The sequence below is a fragment of the Girardinichthys multiradiatus genome, chromosome X, assembly GCF_021462225.1.
Source record: "Girardinichthys multiradiatus isolate DD_20200921_A chromosome X, DD_fGirMul_XY1, whole genome shotgun sequence".
Lineage (NCBI taxonomy): Eukaryota > Metazoa > Chordata > Actinopteri > Cyprinodontiformes > Goodeidae > Girardinichthys > Girardinichthys multiradiatus.
This window is the reverse complement of record NC_061817.1, coordinates 519789-535223: the sequence shown is the minus strand read 5'-3', so window position 1 is coordinate 535223 and position 15435 is coordinate 519789. Positions and strand designations below refer to the sequence as shown.

The window sequence follows — 15435 nt, the reverse complement described above, 5'->3', positions numbered from 1 at the left end:
CATTTTGACAAAGTGAGGACATTTTCCTGGTCCTCACTTTTTCAAATTCCGTTCTTGGGACAGGGGTTAGGTTTAGAACTAGGATATGAATTGAGTTATGGTTAGGGTTAGGGTTAGGTATTAACTGGTTAGGGTTAGGCACTAAAAATCAAGGAAAATGAATAGAAGTCAATAGAAGTAACCGAAAAGTCCTGATAAAGATAGTAAAACATGGATGTGTGTGTGTGTGTGTCCTCCTCTAGTGGCAGCATGAGGATGTTCTTGGTCCCAACAATCAACCATCGAGTGTCAGCATTGCTCCTCGCCCTGTGATCCTCAGCAACATGAAGAAGAAGCTGTACAGGCTGAGTCAGGATGAAGGAGCCATTGTTGCCATTCAGGTCAGTGCCTGTAGTGATTGGTAACTAAACCAGACGTGTCACAGAGATTACATCGCACGTGGCTTCTTGATTAGAAACAGTGTTAATAATTCCTGGTACAGTGAAGCTATGAATAGTTTGCGATGACCAGGTTTTTGGATAAAAACAGATCTATAAAGAGAAAAGTCAGTATGTCCACGTATTGTACAAAATCTGCACTCAGTACTTGCTCAGGGCTCATTTTTGCATGAGTTACTGCATCAATGCAGCATGACATGGAGGACATCGGCCTGTAGTTCTGCTGAGGTGTAATAGAAACCAGGTTGCTTTGATAGTAGCCTTCAGCTTATCTGCATATTGGTTCTGGTTTTTCTCATCTTCCTCTTGAACTGAGAAAAAAAACTAACCATATATGCTGATTTAATAAGCTTACAGGATTTTACAGTTCCTTTTAGCTGTGTTTCTACTAATGGGAGCCACAGACCAAGACTTCATGATACCTGCACATGTTTGCAAGTTGGTGCGCTACATTGCTAGTTTGGAGCAGCTCCCACACTGTCAGTGCAGTTTTTCTGCTGTATTTAACCTGATTTCTGGTGAGTTACTGAGATGCTGCACTTTTCTAACACTTTACAACATTCAGGGTGACTTTTGTTGGTATGTCTGAGAGGCTAGATCACTTTGAGATCTGGGGATTCATTCACTGTAAACAATAATCATCAAAAGTAACGGAAGTAAACTCTTAAACTAAGGATTTGACTCTAGTGAATCTATATCATTTCCTTTCTGAATTAAATTACTGAAGTAATGTTTTGAATGATATTCTATTCTTTTAAATCTACCTGGTATAACCTTCTGTTGAACATTAAGTAAATAATACAAAGTCTGCAGCAACCATGGTTTGTCTAAGATCTTTTTTGATGAAGGAAAATGTTTTTTAAAGAACGACGTGAACATTGTCCTTTGACTCATATTTTCAGGAGAAACTGGTTTCTCTAGAGGCCAGCATTGAGCAGCGTTTGAAGTGGGCTGGTGGAGCCAATCCTGCATTGGCTCCAGTCCTGCAGGACTTTGAGATGACAATCCGAGACAGACGAGCCATGGTGGCTAGAGACAACCAGCGTACCAGCCAGGTAACACTGCTTTTGTCATCATGCTCTGTTCACCTCTGTCTGATATTTTAAACAACACTTGATAGATGTTTGTTTCTGCATTTGGCAGATCTTTTCATCAAAAGTGACTTACTAGTAAGGTCATATCTAAGCTAACGATAAGCTTCTTAGAAGGAAGACCACTAGTCAGGTTCTATCAGGGGTGATGGTGTAGAGATAGAGTGCAGACTTCAGGGGAAGTAAAGTAGATGGGGTTGGAGCAGTGTTGGGAACATTACTTAAAAAAAGTAACTAGTTATAGTTACTAGTTCCTCCAAAAGGTTACTGACTAACTCAGTTATTGCACTATCAAAGTAAGTAGTTACTAGGCATGGTAACTATTCAGTAACTTTTTAGAATCTAAAATGATGTTACTCACCAGAAAAAATCAAGCCTTTTCTGTTTGCAGAGCTGGCGCTGGCCGCAGCAGGGCTCCGGTTGTTAGCCACAAGAGTTGCGAGGTGCTTTATTAGGCTGGAGTTGCTGGTCACAGACGGGGATCATTTCTTTGTTCCCAGACATAACTTGCAAATCACATGTACATTTTTGCCTTTAACTTCAGCCAACGTGAAATATTGTCTATACTTCGAAAGTTCGAATGCTGCCTCCATGGCATGTTTCTCTCTTGCTGTTGGTTTACTCTGTGTGGTGAAAACCCGCCTACCTGATGCCTTCTCAGCCAATTGGCATCACATATGCCCCCCAACCTCCTGCTTTTTTCTTGAAGAGCTTTGAAAAACATTCAGTGGAGAAAAGCAGATCTCTCCGCAGCAGCAGACTGTGCTCTTATTAAACCCCGCTTATTGAGTTGTAGTAACGCATCGTGTTGCATTGTACACATAATGGCGTTATGGAAATGAGAAAAGTAATAAATTAGATTACTTTGTTACCGAAAAAGTAACGGTTACCAATTTTTTAACGCTGTTACTCCCAACACTGGGTAGGAGATGCTCTCAAAAGAGTGGATCTTCAAGAGTTTCCTGAAGATAGACCGGGATGCCCCGGTTCTAGTAGCGCTTGGTAGGTGATTCCAGCATCATGGAACGTGGTCCCTTGAATCCTTCAATGGACGCTCTGACCAAGTTGTGATATAAGCTTTTGCGAGAGCATTCAAGTAGAGAACACATGAAACAAAATGCTAACATTTGACTTCTTTTTTTTTTTAAGGTCACCTTCTTATGCTCCACCATCCTTAACTTTGAAGGCCTCCGGACCCGATCCCCTGAGGCGCTCAGTATGGACACAGCTCTTTTTGAGCTGCTGAAGCGCTGCCAGCAAACCTGCTCATATGCTTCCCAGTTCAGCAGCACAGTTTCTCCATTGGAGCTGCAACTTCTACACAGACTGGTGGGTTTTCCCTTTTACCTAAAATTAGACTCAGTTCCCTTGAGGTGTTATGCTAAAATGTTTTATTGATTCTGGGTTGATAACCGGTTTTTTCCTGTTTTATCATTATATCCAGCTTCTGCTGTAACTCCTTTAAATTGATGGATCTAAAACCTTGAGTCCATTTTGGCTTTGAAATCAAAACCACATTTTTCTGTCCGTTATTAAGAACTCTGCACATTTCCACAGGGTCCAGTGGTAGACCTGCCAATCGGAAGTCCTGATTGGCTGAGCGGTGCACAGAGGCAGCTGGAGGAGGAACTGAGTATCGAGCGCAGGAAGCAGGAAGAGCGGGAACAGCAGCTGGAGGCCTGTGGAGAGACACTGCAGCTGCTGGTCGATTCCATTAAGACCATTCTGTCTAACCACAATCGCCAGCTGGCTGATGTCAAGCATCTGCTGAAAGCCATGGCTAAGGTACCTCCATCATGCAGACTGGAGCACATTAGTAGAAATCCCTCATACATGTTGCTGCATATTTCACCATGCCTCCTGAAAGGATTCATAGCCATTGGACTTTTTCACATTTTGTCATTTTACAACCACAAACTTCAGTGTACTTTATTGCATGGTGAAAAAGTTTTAAGTGTGCTTGTATTCAGCCTCTTTATATCTATACTTTCTCTGTACTTCCATTGGCATCTCATTTGGACTATCTCTCTACCAGCTTTCTAAAGCATCTCAGCCTCAGTCAGATCGGATGGAGAGCGTCTGGGAACATAGAGTGTCGAGGCTTGCCACAGATTCTCAGTTGAATTTTAAGTCTTAATTTTGACTGAGCCTTCTAACACATGAATATGCTTTGATCTAAACCATTCCTGTCCTGCTGGAAGGGAACCTGCTGAACCTCCATCCCAGTCTCAATGCTTTTACTGCCTCTAACATGTTTTCCTTCAGAATCCATCTTTCTATAAACTCTTACTAGCTCCCTTGTAAATTGGTAAATTTAACTTCTTATTGCGTTCTTGCCACTCGTTCACAAAAGTCAGATATGGAGATCACTGCTAAAAGTTGTTCTGAAAGTGATTGGTAGTTATGGATTTTATTTAGGTGTATCAGAATTAAAAGGGACTGAATACATATGAACACCATATATCTGAAAGTTTTATTTGTAACAAATGATGAATACCACATGTCATTCTACATGCGCGTCAGAAATGTTTTATTTAGTGTGGATCTGTCACAAATCCCCAATAAAACACGTTGAGGTGTGGTTTGAAGACTGTTGCTAGGCTCTGATACCACATGTTTGTGTCACACAGGATGAGGAAGCTGCACTAGCAGATGGTGAAGAGGTGGCATACGAGGGCAGCGTACGTCACTACCTGTTGGAGTACAAAGCTTGGCAGGACAACATCCAACTCGTGTTGTTTACTGTGGTCCAGGCCAGTGGACAGCACCGCAACCAGGAGCAGCTAGATCTGCTGGAGGACATTCCTGCTACCCTGAAGGAGCTGCACACACAGAGCCAGAGGTACACACACACACACTCTGACTTCTACTGCTGTACCGACTTTTTGTTTCCAGTTGACAGATCTCTGACTGATTTGTTTGTGTCATAACAGTGTTTACAATGGCCTGGTGGGCTTTGCCTCCCCACTGGTGACTGTCAGAGAGGCTGAATGCTCCAGTCCTGTTTCTTCGGCTCAGACGAGCTTTGCAGCAGGTATGGCGCTTAAACAGTCATGGGAGGCAAAAGACACCTCAGATTAACAAAGGCGCATTAGAAATGAAACTGTCAGGTATGCAATAAAAGGGTTTCAGGCAGAAGTTCACAGAAACAGATTCAACAAACATGAACAATTCATTTTTCAGGTTCTTTTTTTTGTGAAGAATTTTGGTCCACTCTTCTTCACAGTGTTGTTTTAGTTTTTCAGGTTTGCATAACACTATCATTTTTCTTTCAAGCTGAGGTGATAAATTTGGGGCATTGCAAATATCTTGTTTGATTTTTAGCAGCTTTCTGATGCAGATTTGGTGCCATTTAGCATCGTGTTTGAGGGTGCAGATGACAGATGACCTCTGATTAAAATCTAGAATAGTTGGGCTGACACGTTGTGGTTGTATTAACTTCAAACTGGGACATGATGTGGACCAGATTAACTTTACCCCTAGGCTCCGTTTAATATTGTTAAATGGTGGCTGATGCTTCCACTCTCTGGCTTTTATCTCTATGTTGTTTGGTTTTAGCTGTTCGATGCAGTGGAGTGAAGACACAGCCAGACTCCATGTCCCAGAATGCACGCAAAGCACTGCCTCGTAACCTGGGAACCCCCACTGATACCCCACCTAGCACTCTGGTGATGAACAGCAAAGGTCTCAACCCCAGCCCAAAGAGGGCTGTACGAGACCCGAAAACGGGTCGAGGTACTGATCCCCATTCTCTTGCCAATGCAGCTGACTTCTGGCAGTACATCCTCTAAAAACAGTCTGACTTTTGTTTTGAACAAGCCTCTGTCTTTGTTGCAGCTGTGCAGGAGAGGAACTCGTATGCAGTCAGTGTGTGGAAGAGAGTGAAAGCGAAGCTGGAGGGCAGAGACATTGATCCCAACAGGAGGATGAGCGTCACAGAGCAGGTAAGGCACAAAGCACACTGCTTTCATGAGGGGTTTAAAGCAGCTTTTATATAAATACAGTTTTCATGTTTTATGTTAGAAATGAGGTCCGTTACACTTCCTCAAACATGCACTACTGTGTTGTTCCATCACATGAACTCTTAATAAATACACTGTGATGTTTGGTTGTAACATGACAAAATCTGGAAACATTTATGGAACATGAATATGCAACTTGGAGCAACTGTCAAATTTTAGTCCACAGTCACTGGTAGATGAAATGGTCACCATTCACTAAGAGGGCTTAAAAACAGCCATCTTCCAGTCAACAGATTAGTAGTTTGCACACTGAGCCCTTCACATTCCCTAAGAGCTGCAGATCAGTGTGTATGAATGAGGAAATGAATCATGGGGCAGTAGGTGCTCTCCAGCTGTGGTGTCAAACCTTTTGCCACTTAAGTCAAAATCGTCACATCAAAAGTACTTAAAGAACCAAAAAAATGCTGTTGTTGGAGAAATTGAAATTAAAGTAAGTGAACATGACTTGTTAGAAAAGAGGAATACTTTCATTGACCCTCCATTATAAGATTTTAATTTGTAAACATTTTGCCCTAATTAAAAATAAAAAGTCTCCTTTTGCAATTTTTCTTATATTTAAAATGTCTTCATAGAGAGAAAAGACAAATTCCTTGTTTGTCTGCAATAATTGGCATATAAAGCTGATTCTGATTGTGTTGTTGCAGGTGGACTTTGTCATCAAAGAGGCTACCAACATGGACAACCTGGCCCAGCTGTATGAGGGCTGGACAGCCTGGGTGTGAGCACTGTGCTACTTCATGTCTATGGTCCAGCGAAGGCTTGGAGATCCACCAGAGTCCTGCGGGACTGGGGTGTCGGAATAGCAGCACCGGGCCACCCGAGGGGGAGGAAAATGGGAGGCGGAATCTTAGTCCGCCCTCCTAAGCTCCTGGGCATCCAAACTGGGGCAGCAGCCTCGTGGCATCGCTGCAACCACACTCCCCTTCAACCACTGGCGCTCAGGCTAGTGCAACGCTTAGTGAGCCTGCTGACCCACCCTCCTTTTAGGAGCTGGGTCGGGTAAAACACCGCTGTCGGAAGGGGGAGGGGGGAAGGAGGAGAAATGCCTCCTAACCCTCCTCTTGGAAATACCTTCCCCCTCCACCTGCATAGCTCACTATATCAAGTTTTCCCCATAAACATCCTGTTGCGCCTGTTGAAGTCTGTCTGAGGGCAGGATGCAGCAGGAGTGAGCCGTTCACCTCTGAAGCAGGGGTTTACTGGGGTCTCGGATGGATGGGGCTTTTCCATGGCCACATTTGTTCTTTTCTCTAATCTTCTTCCTCAGCAACATTGTGATCCTGATTGGCCAGTGGATGATGCAGTTAGGTATGAAAGATGAAATTAAAGGTTGATCAGGAGTCCTTGAGCTCCACTGACAGCCACCTGGGGGCTAAAGTGAGAAACTATAATCAAACTGGGCTTTGATCGGTAGAACTGTGAAGATGCTGACACACCTGAGTGTCATGTTTGGATTAAAGGATTAAATTGAGTCCTTTTTTGCCACAGCAGAACTGTTATTTTGGATTAGACAGAAACATCCTGTCATGTCACAGTTTTTGGTGATCTCAGAATAAAAGCAGTTAGTTACTTAAACAAGGACCTCTTAGTTGATCATTTTCCCGTCGGTCTAGATCTTTAGTCTGTGCTGTGCTTTGTAACTTTCTGTAAGAGTAGATTTCTTTCCCTTGTTTTTTTTTTTTTTTTTTTTTTGAGCTGCCTGTTGCAATTTATGAATCTCAACTTTTCCTCTTTTACATTTTTAATCGGAAACGTTATGTTTGTGGTGACGGTGAAACGTGTTTATTCTTAAATCTTTTACTGAATTCTGTTGGATGCCAAATAAATGTGGAACTGAGAACTGTAAGGTGTTTGTCACTGTGGTCCTCTCCTCCTGTTTTAAATGACACCCATTACCAAACTATTTGGGGAATAAATATTGACATTACGTTAAGCATGTCTAAATTTCATTAGGGTGACAGAAGCTCCTTGTTGAATAAACCAACAGCCGTTGATTCAAAGATCACATGCAGCCATCAGCGCTTCACCAGCATGCAATAATCTAAACACAGGATATGAAGCCCCAGCTAATCCAAAGTCATAACCATGATGGTAATCTTGTGTAAACTGCAGAGCTGAAACGTGTGTCAGAACCCCTGAGGGTCGATGAAGCCTCCGGCAGGTTAATGATTACTGGAGCTTTGCTTATTTGCCGATCAGCCTGGAGCCACACATCAGACTGACGGGGAGCTGCTGGAAGGGAAGCCATGTCTGGGCAGCGTGTGTGTGTCTCAGATTTTGAGGAAGAAGCCAAAAGGGTTCTTCCTAAAGCAGTATATGACTACTACCGCTCAGGAGCTGATGGGCAGACCACGCTGGCCGACAATGTCTCTGCCTTTAACAGGTACAACAAACTGATGGTGTCTGCAGAACCCAGAGATTCAGCGTGGGGGCAAAGGTGGAGCATGATATGGCAGCTGCCATAGGTCTCAGGTGGTCTGGTACATTTTGAACTGTCTGCAAACTTTCTTTTTTTTACTGTGACTTCCAGAGTTCTCAGGGAGTTTTAAAGACTTTAAAACTGCCCTGGAGAAGTTTGGACAAACATTTGCATTTCCATTTTCTTTCTGCAAAATTCATCTTTTAAGTGGAAACTAGAAATTCTTAAAATGATTGACTTAAACAACCAAAGGATTTTCCTGTTGAATGCAGGAGAAATGTTACTTTTTGGTCTCTTCACATCAGTCCTTGAGTTAAAAGGTTTAACTGCTGGTTTTTAATCAGCGGAAAGCAAACTGTGCCTCAGGTGATGGAATATTAGAGGCTTGGGTTGGTCACAGTAACTGGAACACAAAGTTGGATCTCAACATAAAAAAGTGAATGTATTTCAATAATTCAGTTCAAGAAGTGCAACTCTTCGATGCATTAATTATACCTAATGATCAACGGATATTTTCGATGGTTGTCTGAAGTGTGAACCTGAACAAGAGCAGCCATATAGAACACGGGTTGTAACAGTCCTGTCAGTGGAGACAACTGGCTAAAGATAAATAACTGAGTTAAGACTGTGATTTGGATTCTGGAAAATCAGGAGCAAAGAGGTCTACAGAACTGGGGGGGGGGGCATGTATTGTCACGGGACCTCTTGGATTTTTATGCCTTAGGAAAACATGCAGGTCCTTTTATTAAACTTCTTTTTTAAAGGAATATACTGGAAATGTGTTCCCTCTTGTTAATTACTGTGAAAATGTGCTTGTGTCATTGGACCTGCACCGACCCGCAGGTTCCGGATTGATCACTGAAACCCAGGTCATCCAACCACTCACCTTCAGCCTTCTGGAACCTTGCTGCTGTTCACATGTTCCTGACGGTTTTTTTTTGTATTCAACTCTTCTTTTGCCTTTCCTGTTGTCAAGCCATATTGCTTTAGACTTTCTTTCCTGACATTTCCATTTACAATCTGAACATTTTGCTATGCCACATTACATTCTTACCGACTAACAGTTCTGTTGTTGGAGTGATGTTTCCCATCAGTCTGCCTGTCTGTAATAACTCATTACAGATTGAGTTGTGGCCTAGTGGTTCGAATCCCACAGCCTGCCACTCTGGGTTCCCTGAGCAAGACCCTTAACCTCTGAACGCTCACCGGGGGTCGTACAGTGGCCGCCCACTGCTCCCTAAGGGATGGGTTAAATGCAGAGAACAACTTCTCCATTGTGAGATCAAAAAGTGTATTTTATTTTATTTTAACGTACAATCGCTCAGTGGACTGAAGGCACATTAACATATTGTCTTGTTTAGAAATAGAAATTACTGTTTTTTTTTTTTTTTCTTGTTTTTCAGAGTTAATCCAACCAGATGATATTCATTAGTTACATTTTACTTCATTTTTTTTTTTTTTTTTTTATCTGTTAAAATGTTCACTGTGCTGAATTCAGATTGTATCATGCTTGTTCTTCTTTGCTTTGGATCTTGTGTAGTACTGATTCTTTTTTTCAGGGGTCTTGCATTAAACAATGAAGAACATGAGTATATTTTGAGATGCACATTTATGATCAACACACAGCAGATGACTTAGGTGTTTGTGTGTGTCCATTTAGGTGGTATCTTATGCCCCGTGTGCTGAGGGATGTGTCCATTGTGGATCTGTCTGTCTCTGTGCTGGGCCAGAAGCTTAGCATGCCCCTCTGTGTTGGATCAACAGCCATGCAGAGAATGGCTCATCCTGCAGGAGAGACCGCTACAGCTAGAGGTTAACAAACAAGCACAACATATGAAGCTGGGAACACAGTAGGAAAGGGTTCCACAAAGTCTAAAGTCTTAGGGATGTTTTATGGACACCTGCTACCTGCTTTACTTGGAGCAGTGTGAAAAAAAGCATCATCCTCCGAAAAATATTTGTCTTTCCAGCATGCAAAGCAGTAGGAACAGCAATGATGCTGAGTTCCTGGGCTACCTCCAGCATAGAGGAAGTGATGTCAGCAATGACATCCTCACCAGACACCGGGGGTGTCCTCTGGATGCAGCTTTACATCTACAAAGACCGAGAGCTCACTCTGTCATTGCTGCGCCGGGCAGAGAAGGCCGGATACAAGGCTGTCTTTGTTACCGTGGATACGCCTTACCTGGGAAAGAGATTGGATGATGTGCGCAACCGTTTTAAAATGCCCCCACATTTAAGGTAGGACGCAAAACCAGGATCGTGGTGAGGTTCTGTCAAATTCCATCATCAGGACCAAGATTGCATGACTCGGTTCTCATTCCTGTGTGTTTTCTTAGAATGTCAAACTTCTCCTCAGCCTTGCTGTCCTTCTCTGAGGACGACTATGGCAATGACAGCGGTTTGGCTGTTTATGTTGCTAATGCAATAGAACCGGCTCTTAGCTGGGACGACATCACCTGGCTGAAGAAGCACACACGCCTACCTGTGATCATAAAAGGCGTTTTGAATGGTAAACACATGCAGAAACACTAACGTGAAACCATTTGTCATAAAGCACTGTCAATATCAGTATTCACACTAATGTGCCAAAATATGAACCTATGGTGAACAACAATACATGCTGTGTTAGTCATTCTTTTAGTCCCAACAATCATTGAATGCAGAATCAATGTTTGGAGAGATTAAGTTCACTGAAAGGTCAAATGACTGATTTGCTGTGTTTGGTTTCTCCAAGCACTGAGCCTTCGAGGTAATGCATCCAGAAAGTATTCATAGCCTTGTTCCAAATAATTCTTTTCCAGTGTTTAAGACAACACCCCATAATGAAACAGTGGAACATAAGGTTCTGCAAATTTTTTAACAAACAATGAAAAAAGAATGCACAGAAGTATTCACACCCTTTTCCATGACACTTAAAATTGAGCGCATGTTCATCCTGTTTCCACTGATTTTCCTTTAGATTCTCCTGCATCTTAATTAGAGTCCAGCTGTGGTAAAATCAGCTGCTTAAACATGATCTGGAACTGATGACGCCTGTCTACATAAGGCCTCATAGCTGACCCGGTTTATTAGAACAGGAACCAAGCCAAGAAGTCAAAGGAATGCTGTGTAGACCTCCAAGAAAAGATTGTGTCTAAGCACAAATCTGGGAAAGGTTAATTATCCTTTCCCAAAAGCGTTGATTACCCCACAGAGCATCAATAGGAAATGTAAGAAGTTTTTAACCACCAGGACCCTACCTACATCTGGGCCTTCTGACCAAACTGCGTAATCATGGAAGAAGGGTCTTGATCAGACAGGTGACCAAGAGGCCAGTGGTCACTAAGGCTAAGCTCCAGGGTTCTCTTGTGGAGATCTAACCAGAAGGTCCACTGTTGCTAACACACTCCATCAGTTTATGGTAGAAGGACCAGATGGACATGGTAACCCTTTTGGATTTGACCAAAAACCACATTAGAGAAGGTCAGATGAGGAGAAACAGACCACAGGAGTTCTCTGGTCTGATGAAACCACAACAGAACTTTTTGACCTGGAATCCCAGTTGGTAAGGGAGAAAAAAAGCATTGCTCATGACCTGGCTAACACCACCCCTACTGTGAAACAGGGTAGTGGCAGCATTGTGCTACAGGGAGGGTTTTTCTAGAGCAGGAACTGGTCTAGAAAACCACATGGCCAAGATGACAAAGGACTGGCTTCAGCAGCAGTCTGTGAATGGCCCAGCCAGAACCTGGACTTAAATCTGAAAAAATATCTCTGGAAGGGGCCACAGCGGTGGAGCGCGCAACCCATGTACAGTCATCAAAGTACCGAGGAAACACTTATTTTTATATGATCCCTTTTTGTTGTTGTTGTTTTTCATTTTTATTTAATTTGCAAAACTCTCAAAATGCTTTATTTACTTTGTCATTTTGGGATATTTTGATGGGGAAAGGAGAATTTAATCATTTATGTATAAAGCTGTAACATAATGTGGAAAAAGTAAAAATGTTTTGGAGACATGGAAGAAGAACTTTCCAAACCTACAACATGCTGCCCTATTCTTTTTATTGAGAAGGAAATCAAGCTTTATTAGTTTTACTTGTTGAAGGTTAACATTTACATGAACTGTAGAATCTGGAGCTATTTGTTCACTAAGATCCACACACATGGCTTTAGTCTGTGACAAAATAGCTCTATTACAATAATGCTGTATAGAATGGTACAGGGTGCAGTGATCCTAACATATGGGACCTACATGGTCTTAGTCTGTGCATATGACAGACATTCAGAAGTACAATCTGTAGCCAGTGACTGACAATGAGTAACTTGTTTGAGCTTTCTGTAGGTCAGGATGCTGTCCAGGCTGTGAACTATGGGGTCAGTGGCATACTGGTGTCCAATCATGGAGCTCGACAACTTGATGGTGTTCCTGCAACGGTCAGTGTGTGTGTGTTCTTGTACTTGTTGCTGAGTGAGAACCATTTTTCGTATTTTTATCGCAAAGTGAGGACATTTTCCTGGTCCTCACTTTTTCAAATTCCGTTCTTGGGACAGGGGTTAGGTTTAGGACTAGGATATGAATTGAGTTATTGTTAGGGTTAGGGTTAGTTATTAACTGGTTAGTGTTAGGCGCTAAAAATCAAGGAAAATGAATAGAAGTCAATAGAAGTAACCAAAACGTCATCATAAAGATAGTAAAACACGGGTGTGTGTGTGTGTGTAGCTGGATGTGTTGGAGGAGGTGGTGAAGGCCGTACAGGGTCGTTGTGATGTCTTCATGGATGGAGGAGTGAGGCGAGGGACGGACATCCTCAAGGCTTTAGCTCTGGGAGCAAAGGCTGTCTTCATCGGTCGCCCTGTACTGTGGGGACTTGCCTGTCAGGTGAACAACCACTTCCCTGATGCAGGACTGTGTCTTCCCTAGATGCATGTTAGCCTTACTTAATCTACCTAGAACAAATCTTTTGTCAGTGTTGGCTAAAAGTCATAGATGGCTTTTAATGAAACCTTTTCATCTGCCCTGTCTTTGACCAGGGAGAAGAAGGAGTCATTGAGCTTCTGGAACTTCTAAAGGAGGAGCTCCGACTAGCTTTGGCTTTGTCAGGTAGCACACATGGGACATATTCATTTGCTAGGAAAAGTATGAACTCCCCAACCTGCTGAGGCACTATAGGGACAACATATACTGTATGTAGGTTAAACACCATGACAGTATAGTGTGGAGAATCTATTTCCCTGGATGGAGTGTCTGTTGTAGGAGAGCTATTTTCACCTTTTTCAAGTGGGTGTACATATTTATACAGAACCCTGGCAGTAAACATATTTTTCGGTTCTAATAGGTAGTCTATAGTGCCTTGCATAAGTATTCACACCCCTTCTCTAAATCACATATCTTTCACAGGTTAAAAATGTTTACGTATTTTATTGGGATTTTATGTAGACCAACACAAAGTGATGCAGCATTAAAACAAGGAAGAAAAAGTATGGAAAGGCTTTTCATTAAATAAAAGATTGGAGAAGTGTGGGGTGTATTAGTATTAGTACCTCTAAATGGTAAATGGACTGAACCTATATAGCGCCTTTCCAGTCATACTGACCACTCAAAGCTCTTTACACTAGAGCCACATTCACCCAATTACACTCACAAGCTTGCACACATTCATACACCGATACACAGATAGGTAGGCAACTTGAGTATAAGTGCCTTGCGCAGGTGCATGTGGCAAGAGAAAAATGGAATCGAACCCACAGCTTCCAAATTACAAGACAACTAAAAGCAGTCATATTCTGTAGAACCTCATTTCACTGCAGTTCCAGCTGAAAGTCTTTTGGGGTATGTCACTACCAGCTTTGCACATCTACAGATTTAAATGACTTTTACCCATTCGGATTTAGGTCTGGAGATTGGCCTGGCCATTCTAACACATGGACATGCTTTGAATCCAAACCATTCCATTCAAAGTCTGGCCTTATGCTTAAGCTCGTTGTCTTGCTGAAGGGGGAACCTCTGCCCCAGTATCAAAGCTCTGCAGCATCCCCACAGCATGATGTTGCCACCACCACCACGGCCTACCATGGAAATGGTGTGTTCAGGATCATGTGTAGGGTTACTTTTGCACTTCACATGTAGGCCACAAAGTGTTACTTTTGGTTTCATCTGAGCTCCTTTATTAAAGTGAAATGCAATCTGCAGCACATTTAGGAACATGTATAAGTTTCTTTCTTCCTCTTCACAATTATGCACTACTTTGTTTGTCCACTGTTGCACGTCACTACAGGATCATGTAGTTTTCGCACCTCTAGACAATTTTATTCACCAGGGCTAGAACAGAAATGGTGCTTTGGAGCATAAAGTCTGTTTTTCACTGGTCTATCACATAAAATTCCAATAATATACTTGGAGGTTTGGGGTCATCACTTGACTAAATTTGGAAAGGTTCCAGGGTGTGAAAACCTTTACAAGGGGCTCCTTATATGAAGCCGGCTATACTAATTTGGGGGAATCCATATGCACTACTTTAAATCATTGTTAATGTATCAATGAAATGTGATTTCTGACCAACACGCTGACTGTGTGCAGGTTGTCGATCTATATCCGAGGTGAGCAGGTCCTTGGTGAGGAGAGTGAACTTCACTTCCAGGATGTGAGAGAAGAAGCTGCTGCTGGAATCCCATAATAATCCACACTTGATGGATCACCCAGCATGTCTCGTACCTAATTGGTTCATTATTCATGTGTCTGGAGTTGTTTGGCAACATATACATATGCAAACAAATCATCAAATCAAATGTGACTGACTAAGGTGTGCACATATTGGGACTAATAGGTCTGGTAATATGAAAAATATTAGGAATTAATGCTAACAACAGGAAAATGTTGAACTGTTGTTTTGGTTCCTTTCGCTACCGTTGGGTCAGAGCTGTGATTGTTTGTAACTTGTCCATCATCACCTGTGAAGTAAATCAGAGCACTGATAAAAGGGTTGTTTTTACTGATGGTCATACTATACAATAAACATCTTAACACTACCTGCATATTTTTCATTTAGTTATGTTGTTCTCCAACCATGGCTTGTGTTGTTTCAAGGAAAAAAAGGAAACATGGCATGGACTCAGATTTATTTTACTTTACACAAAGACTATTTCAAATTGGTTCAAGGAATCCCCACTTAGTATTCCAGAGGTCTGACCAGTTTAAATATGTAATGTTTTAAACTAAAGATTGTCACAAAACAACCAATAGAGCCCTTTACCTTTTGAGCAAACATGCCAATGGCCGCTACAAAAAGTGGGCATCTTGGAGAACAAATGGACGTAACCATAGCAGCACATTCAGGGATATAGGGATAGAGAAAGCAGGTATTTCAAAGAGTTTATAAAGATAATGCATGTTTTAATTAATATTTGAAATTCAATCGATAGATTCTTGGTGTTGTCATGAAGCCCATAACCAGTTTATGTCTGATTGGCTAAGAAACGTGTTG

At 42.1% G+C, this 15435-nt stretch overlaps 2 protein-coding genes across 3 annotated transcripts in view; both read left to right on the top strand.

The window, feature by feature from the left end:
• LOC124862620 (serine/threonine-protein kinase SMG1-like) overlaps positions 1-7396 on the top strand; it is an 82355-nt gene extending 74959 nt beyond the window's left edge. For both annotated transcript variants that reach the window (XM_047356659.1, XM_047356657.1), the window contains exons 56-64: positions 243-380; positions 1340-1492; positions 2678-2857; positions 3086-3313; positions 4159-4370; positions 4462-4562; positions 5087-5263; positions 5366-5472; positions 6195-7396. In XM_047356659.1, the coding sequence (XP_047212615.1) occupies positions 243-380; positions 1340-1492; positions 2678-2857; positions 3086-3313; positions 4159-4370; positions 4462-4562; positions 5087-5263; positions 5366-5472; positions 6195-6272 (1374 nt within the window). In that variant the 3' untranslated portion in view covers positions 6273-7396. The remainder of the gene's footprint in view (positions 1-242; positions 381-1339; positions 1493-2677; positions 2858-3085; positions 3314-4158; positions 4371-4461; positions 4563-5086; positions 5264-5365; positions 5473-6194) is intronic.
• Positions 7397-7512: 116 nt separating this feature from the next.
• Positions 7513-14980, top strand: LOC124862621 (2-Hydroxyacid oxidase 1-like). Its single transcript, XM_047356660.1, has 8 exons — positions 7513-7933; positions 9630-9781; positions 9940-10210; positions 10309-10481; positions 12297-12388; positions 12675-12833; positions 12986-13055; positions 14532-14980. The coding sequence occupies exons 1-8, from the start codon at positions 7797-7799 to the stop codon at positions 14597-14599; spliced, it is 1122 nt and encodes a 373-aa protein (XP_047212616.1). The 5' UTR covers positions 7513-7796; the 3' UTR covers positions 14600-14980.
• The last annotated feature ends 455 nt before the right edge of the window (positions 14981-15435 follow it).

What these genes read in the sequence shown, in the direction of transcription:
- LOC124862621 (XM_047356660.1), top strand. Translation starts at nt 7,797, where the DNA reads ATGTCTGGGCAGCGTGTGTGTGTCTCAGATTTTGAGGAAGAAGCCAAA. An exon ending in AGAGACCGCTACAGCTAGAG is followed by an intron (nt 9,782 to 9,939) that starts GTTAACAAACAA and finishes TTGTCTTTCCAG; the next exon opens with CATGCAAAGCAGTAGGAACA. An exon ending in TGTGGGGACTTGCCTGTCAG is followed by an intron (nt 12,834 to 12,985) that starts GTGAACAACCAC and finishes GTCTTTGACCAG; the next exon opens with GGAGAAGAAGGAGTCATTGA.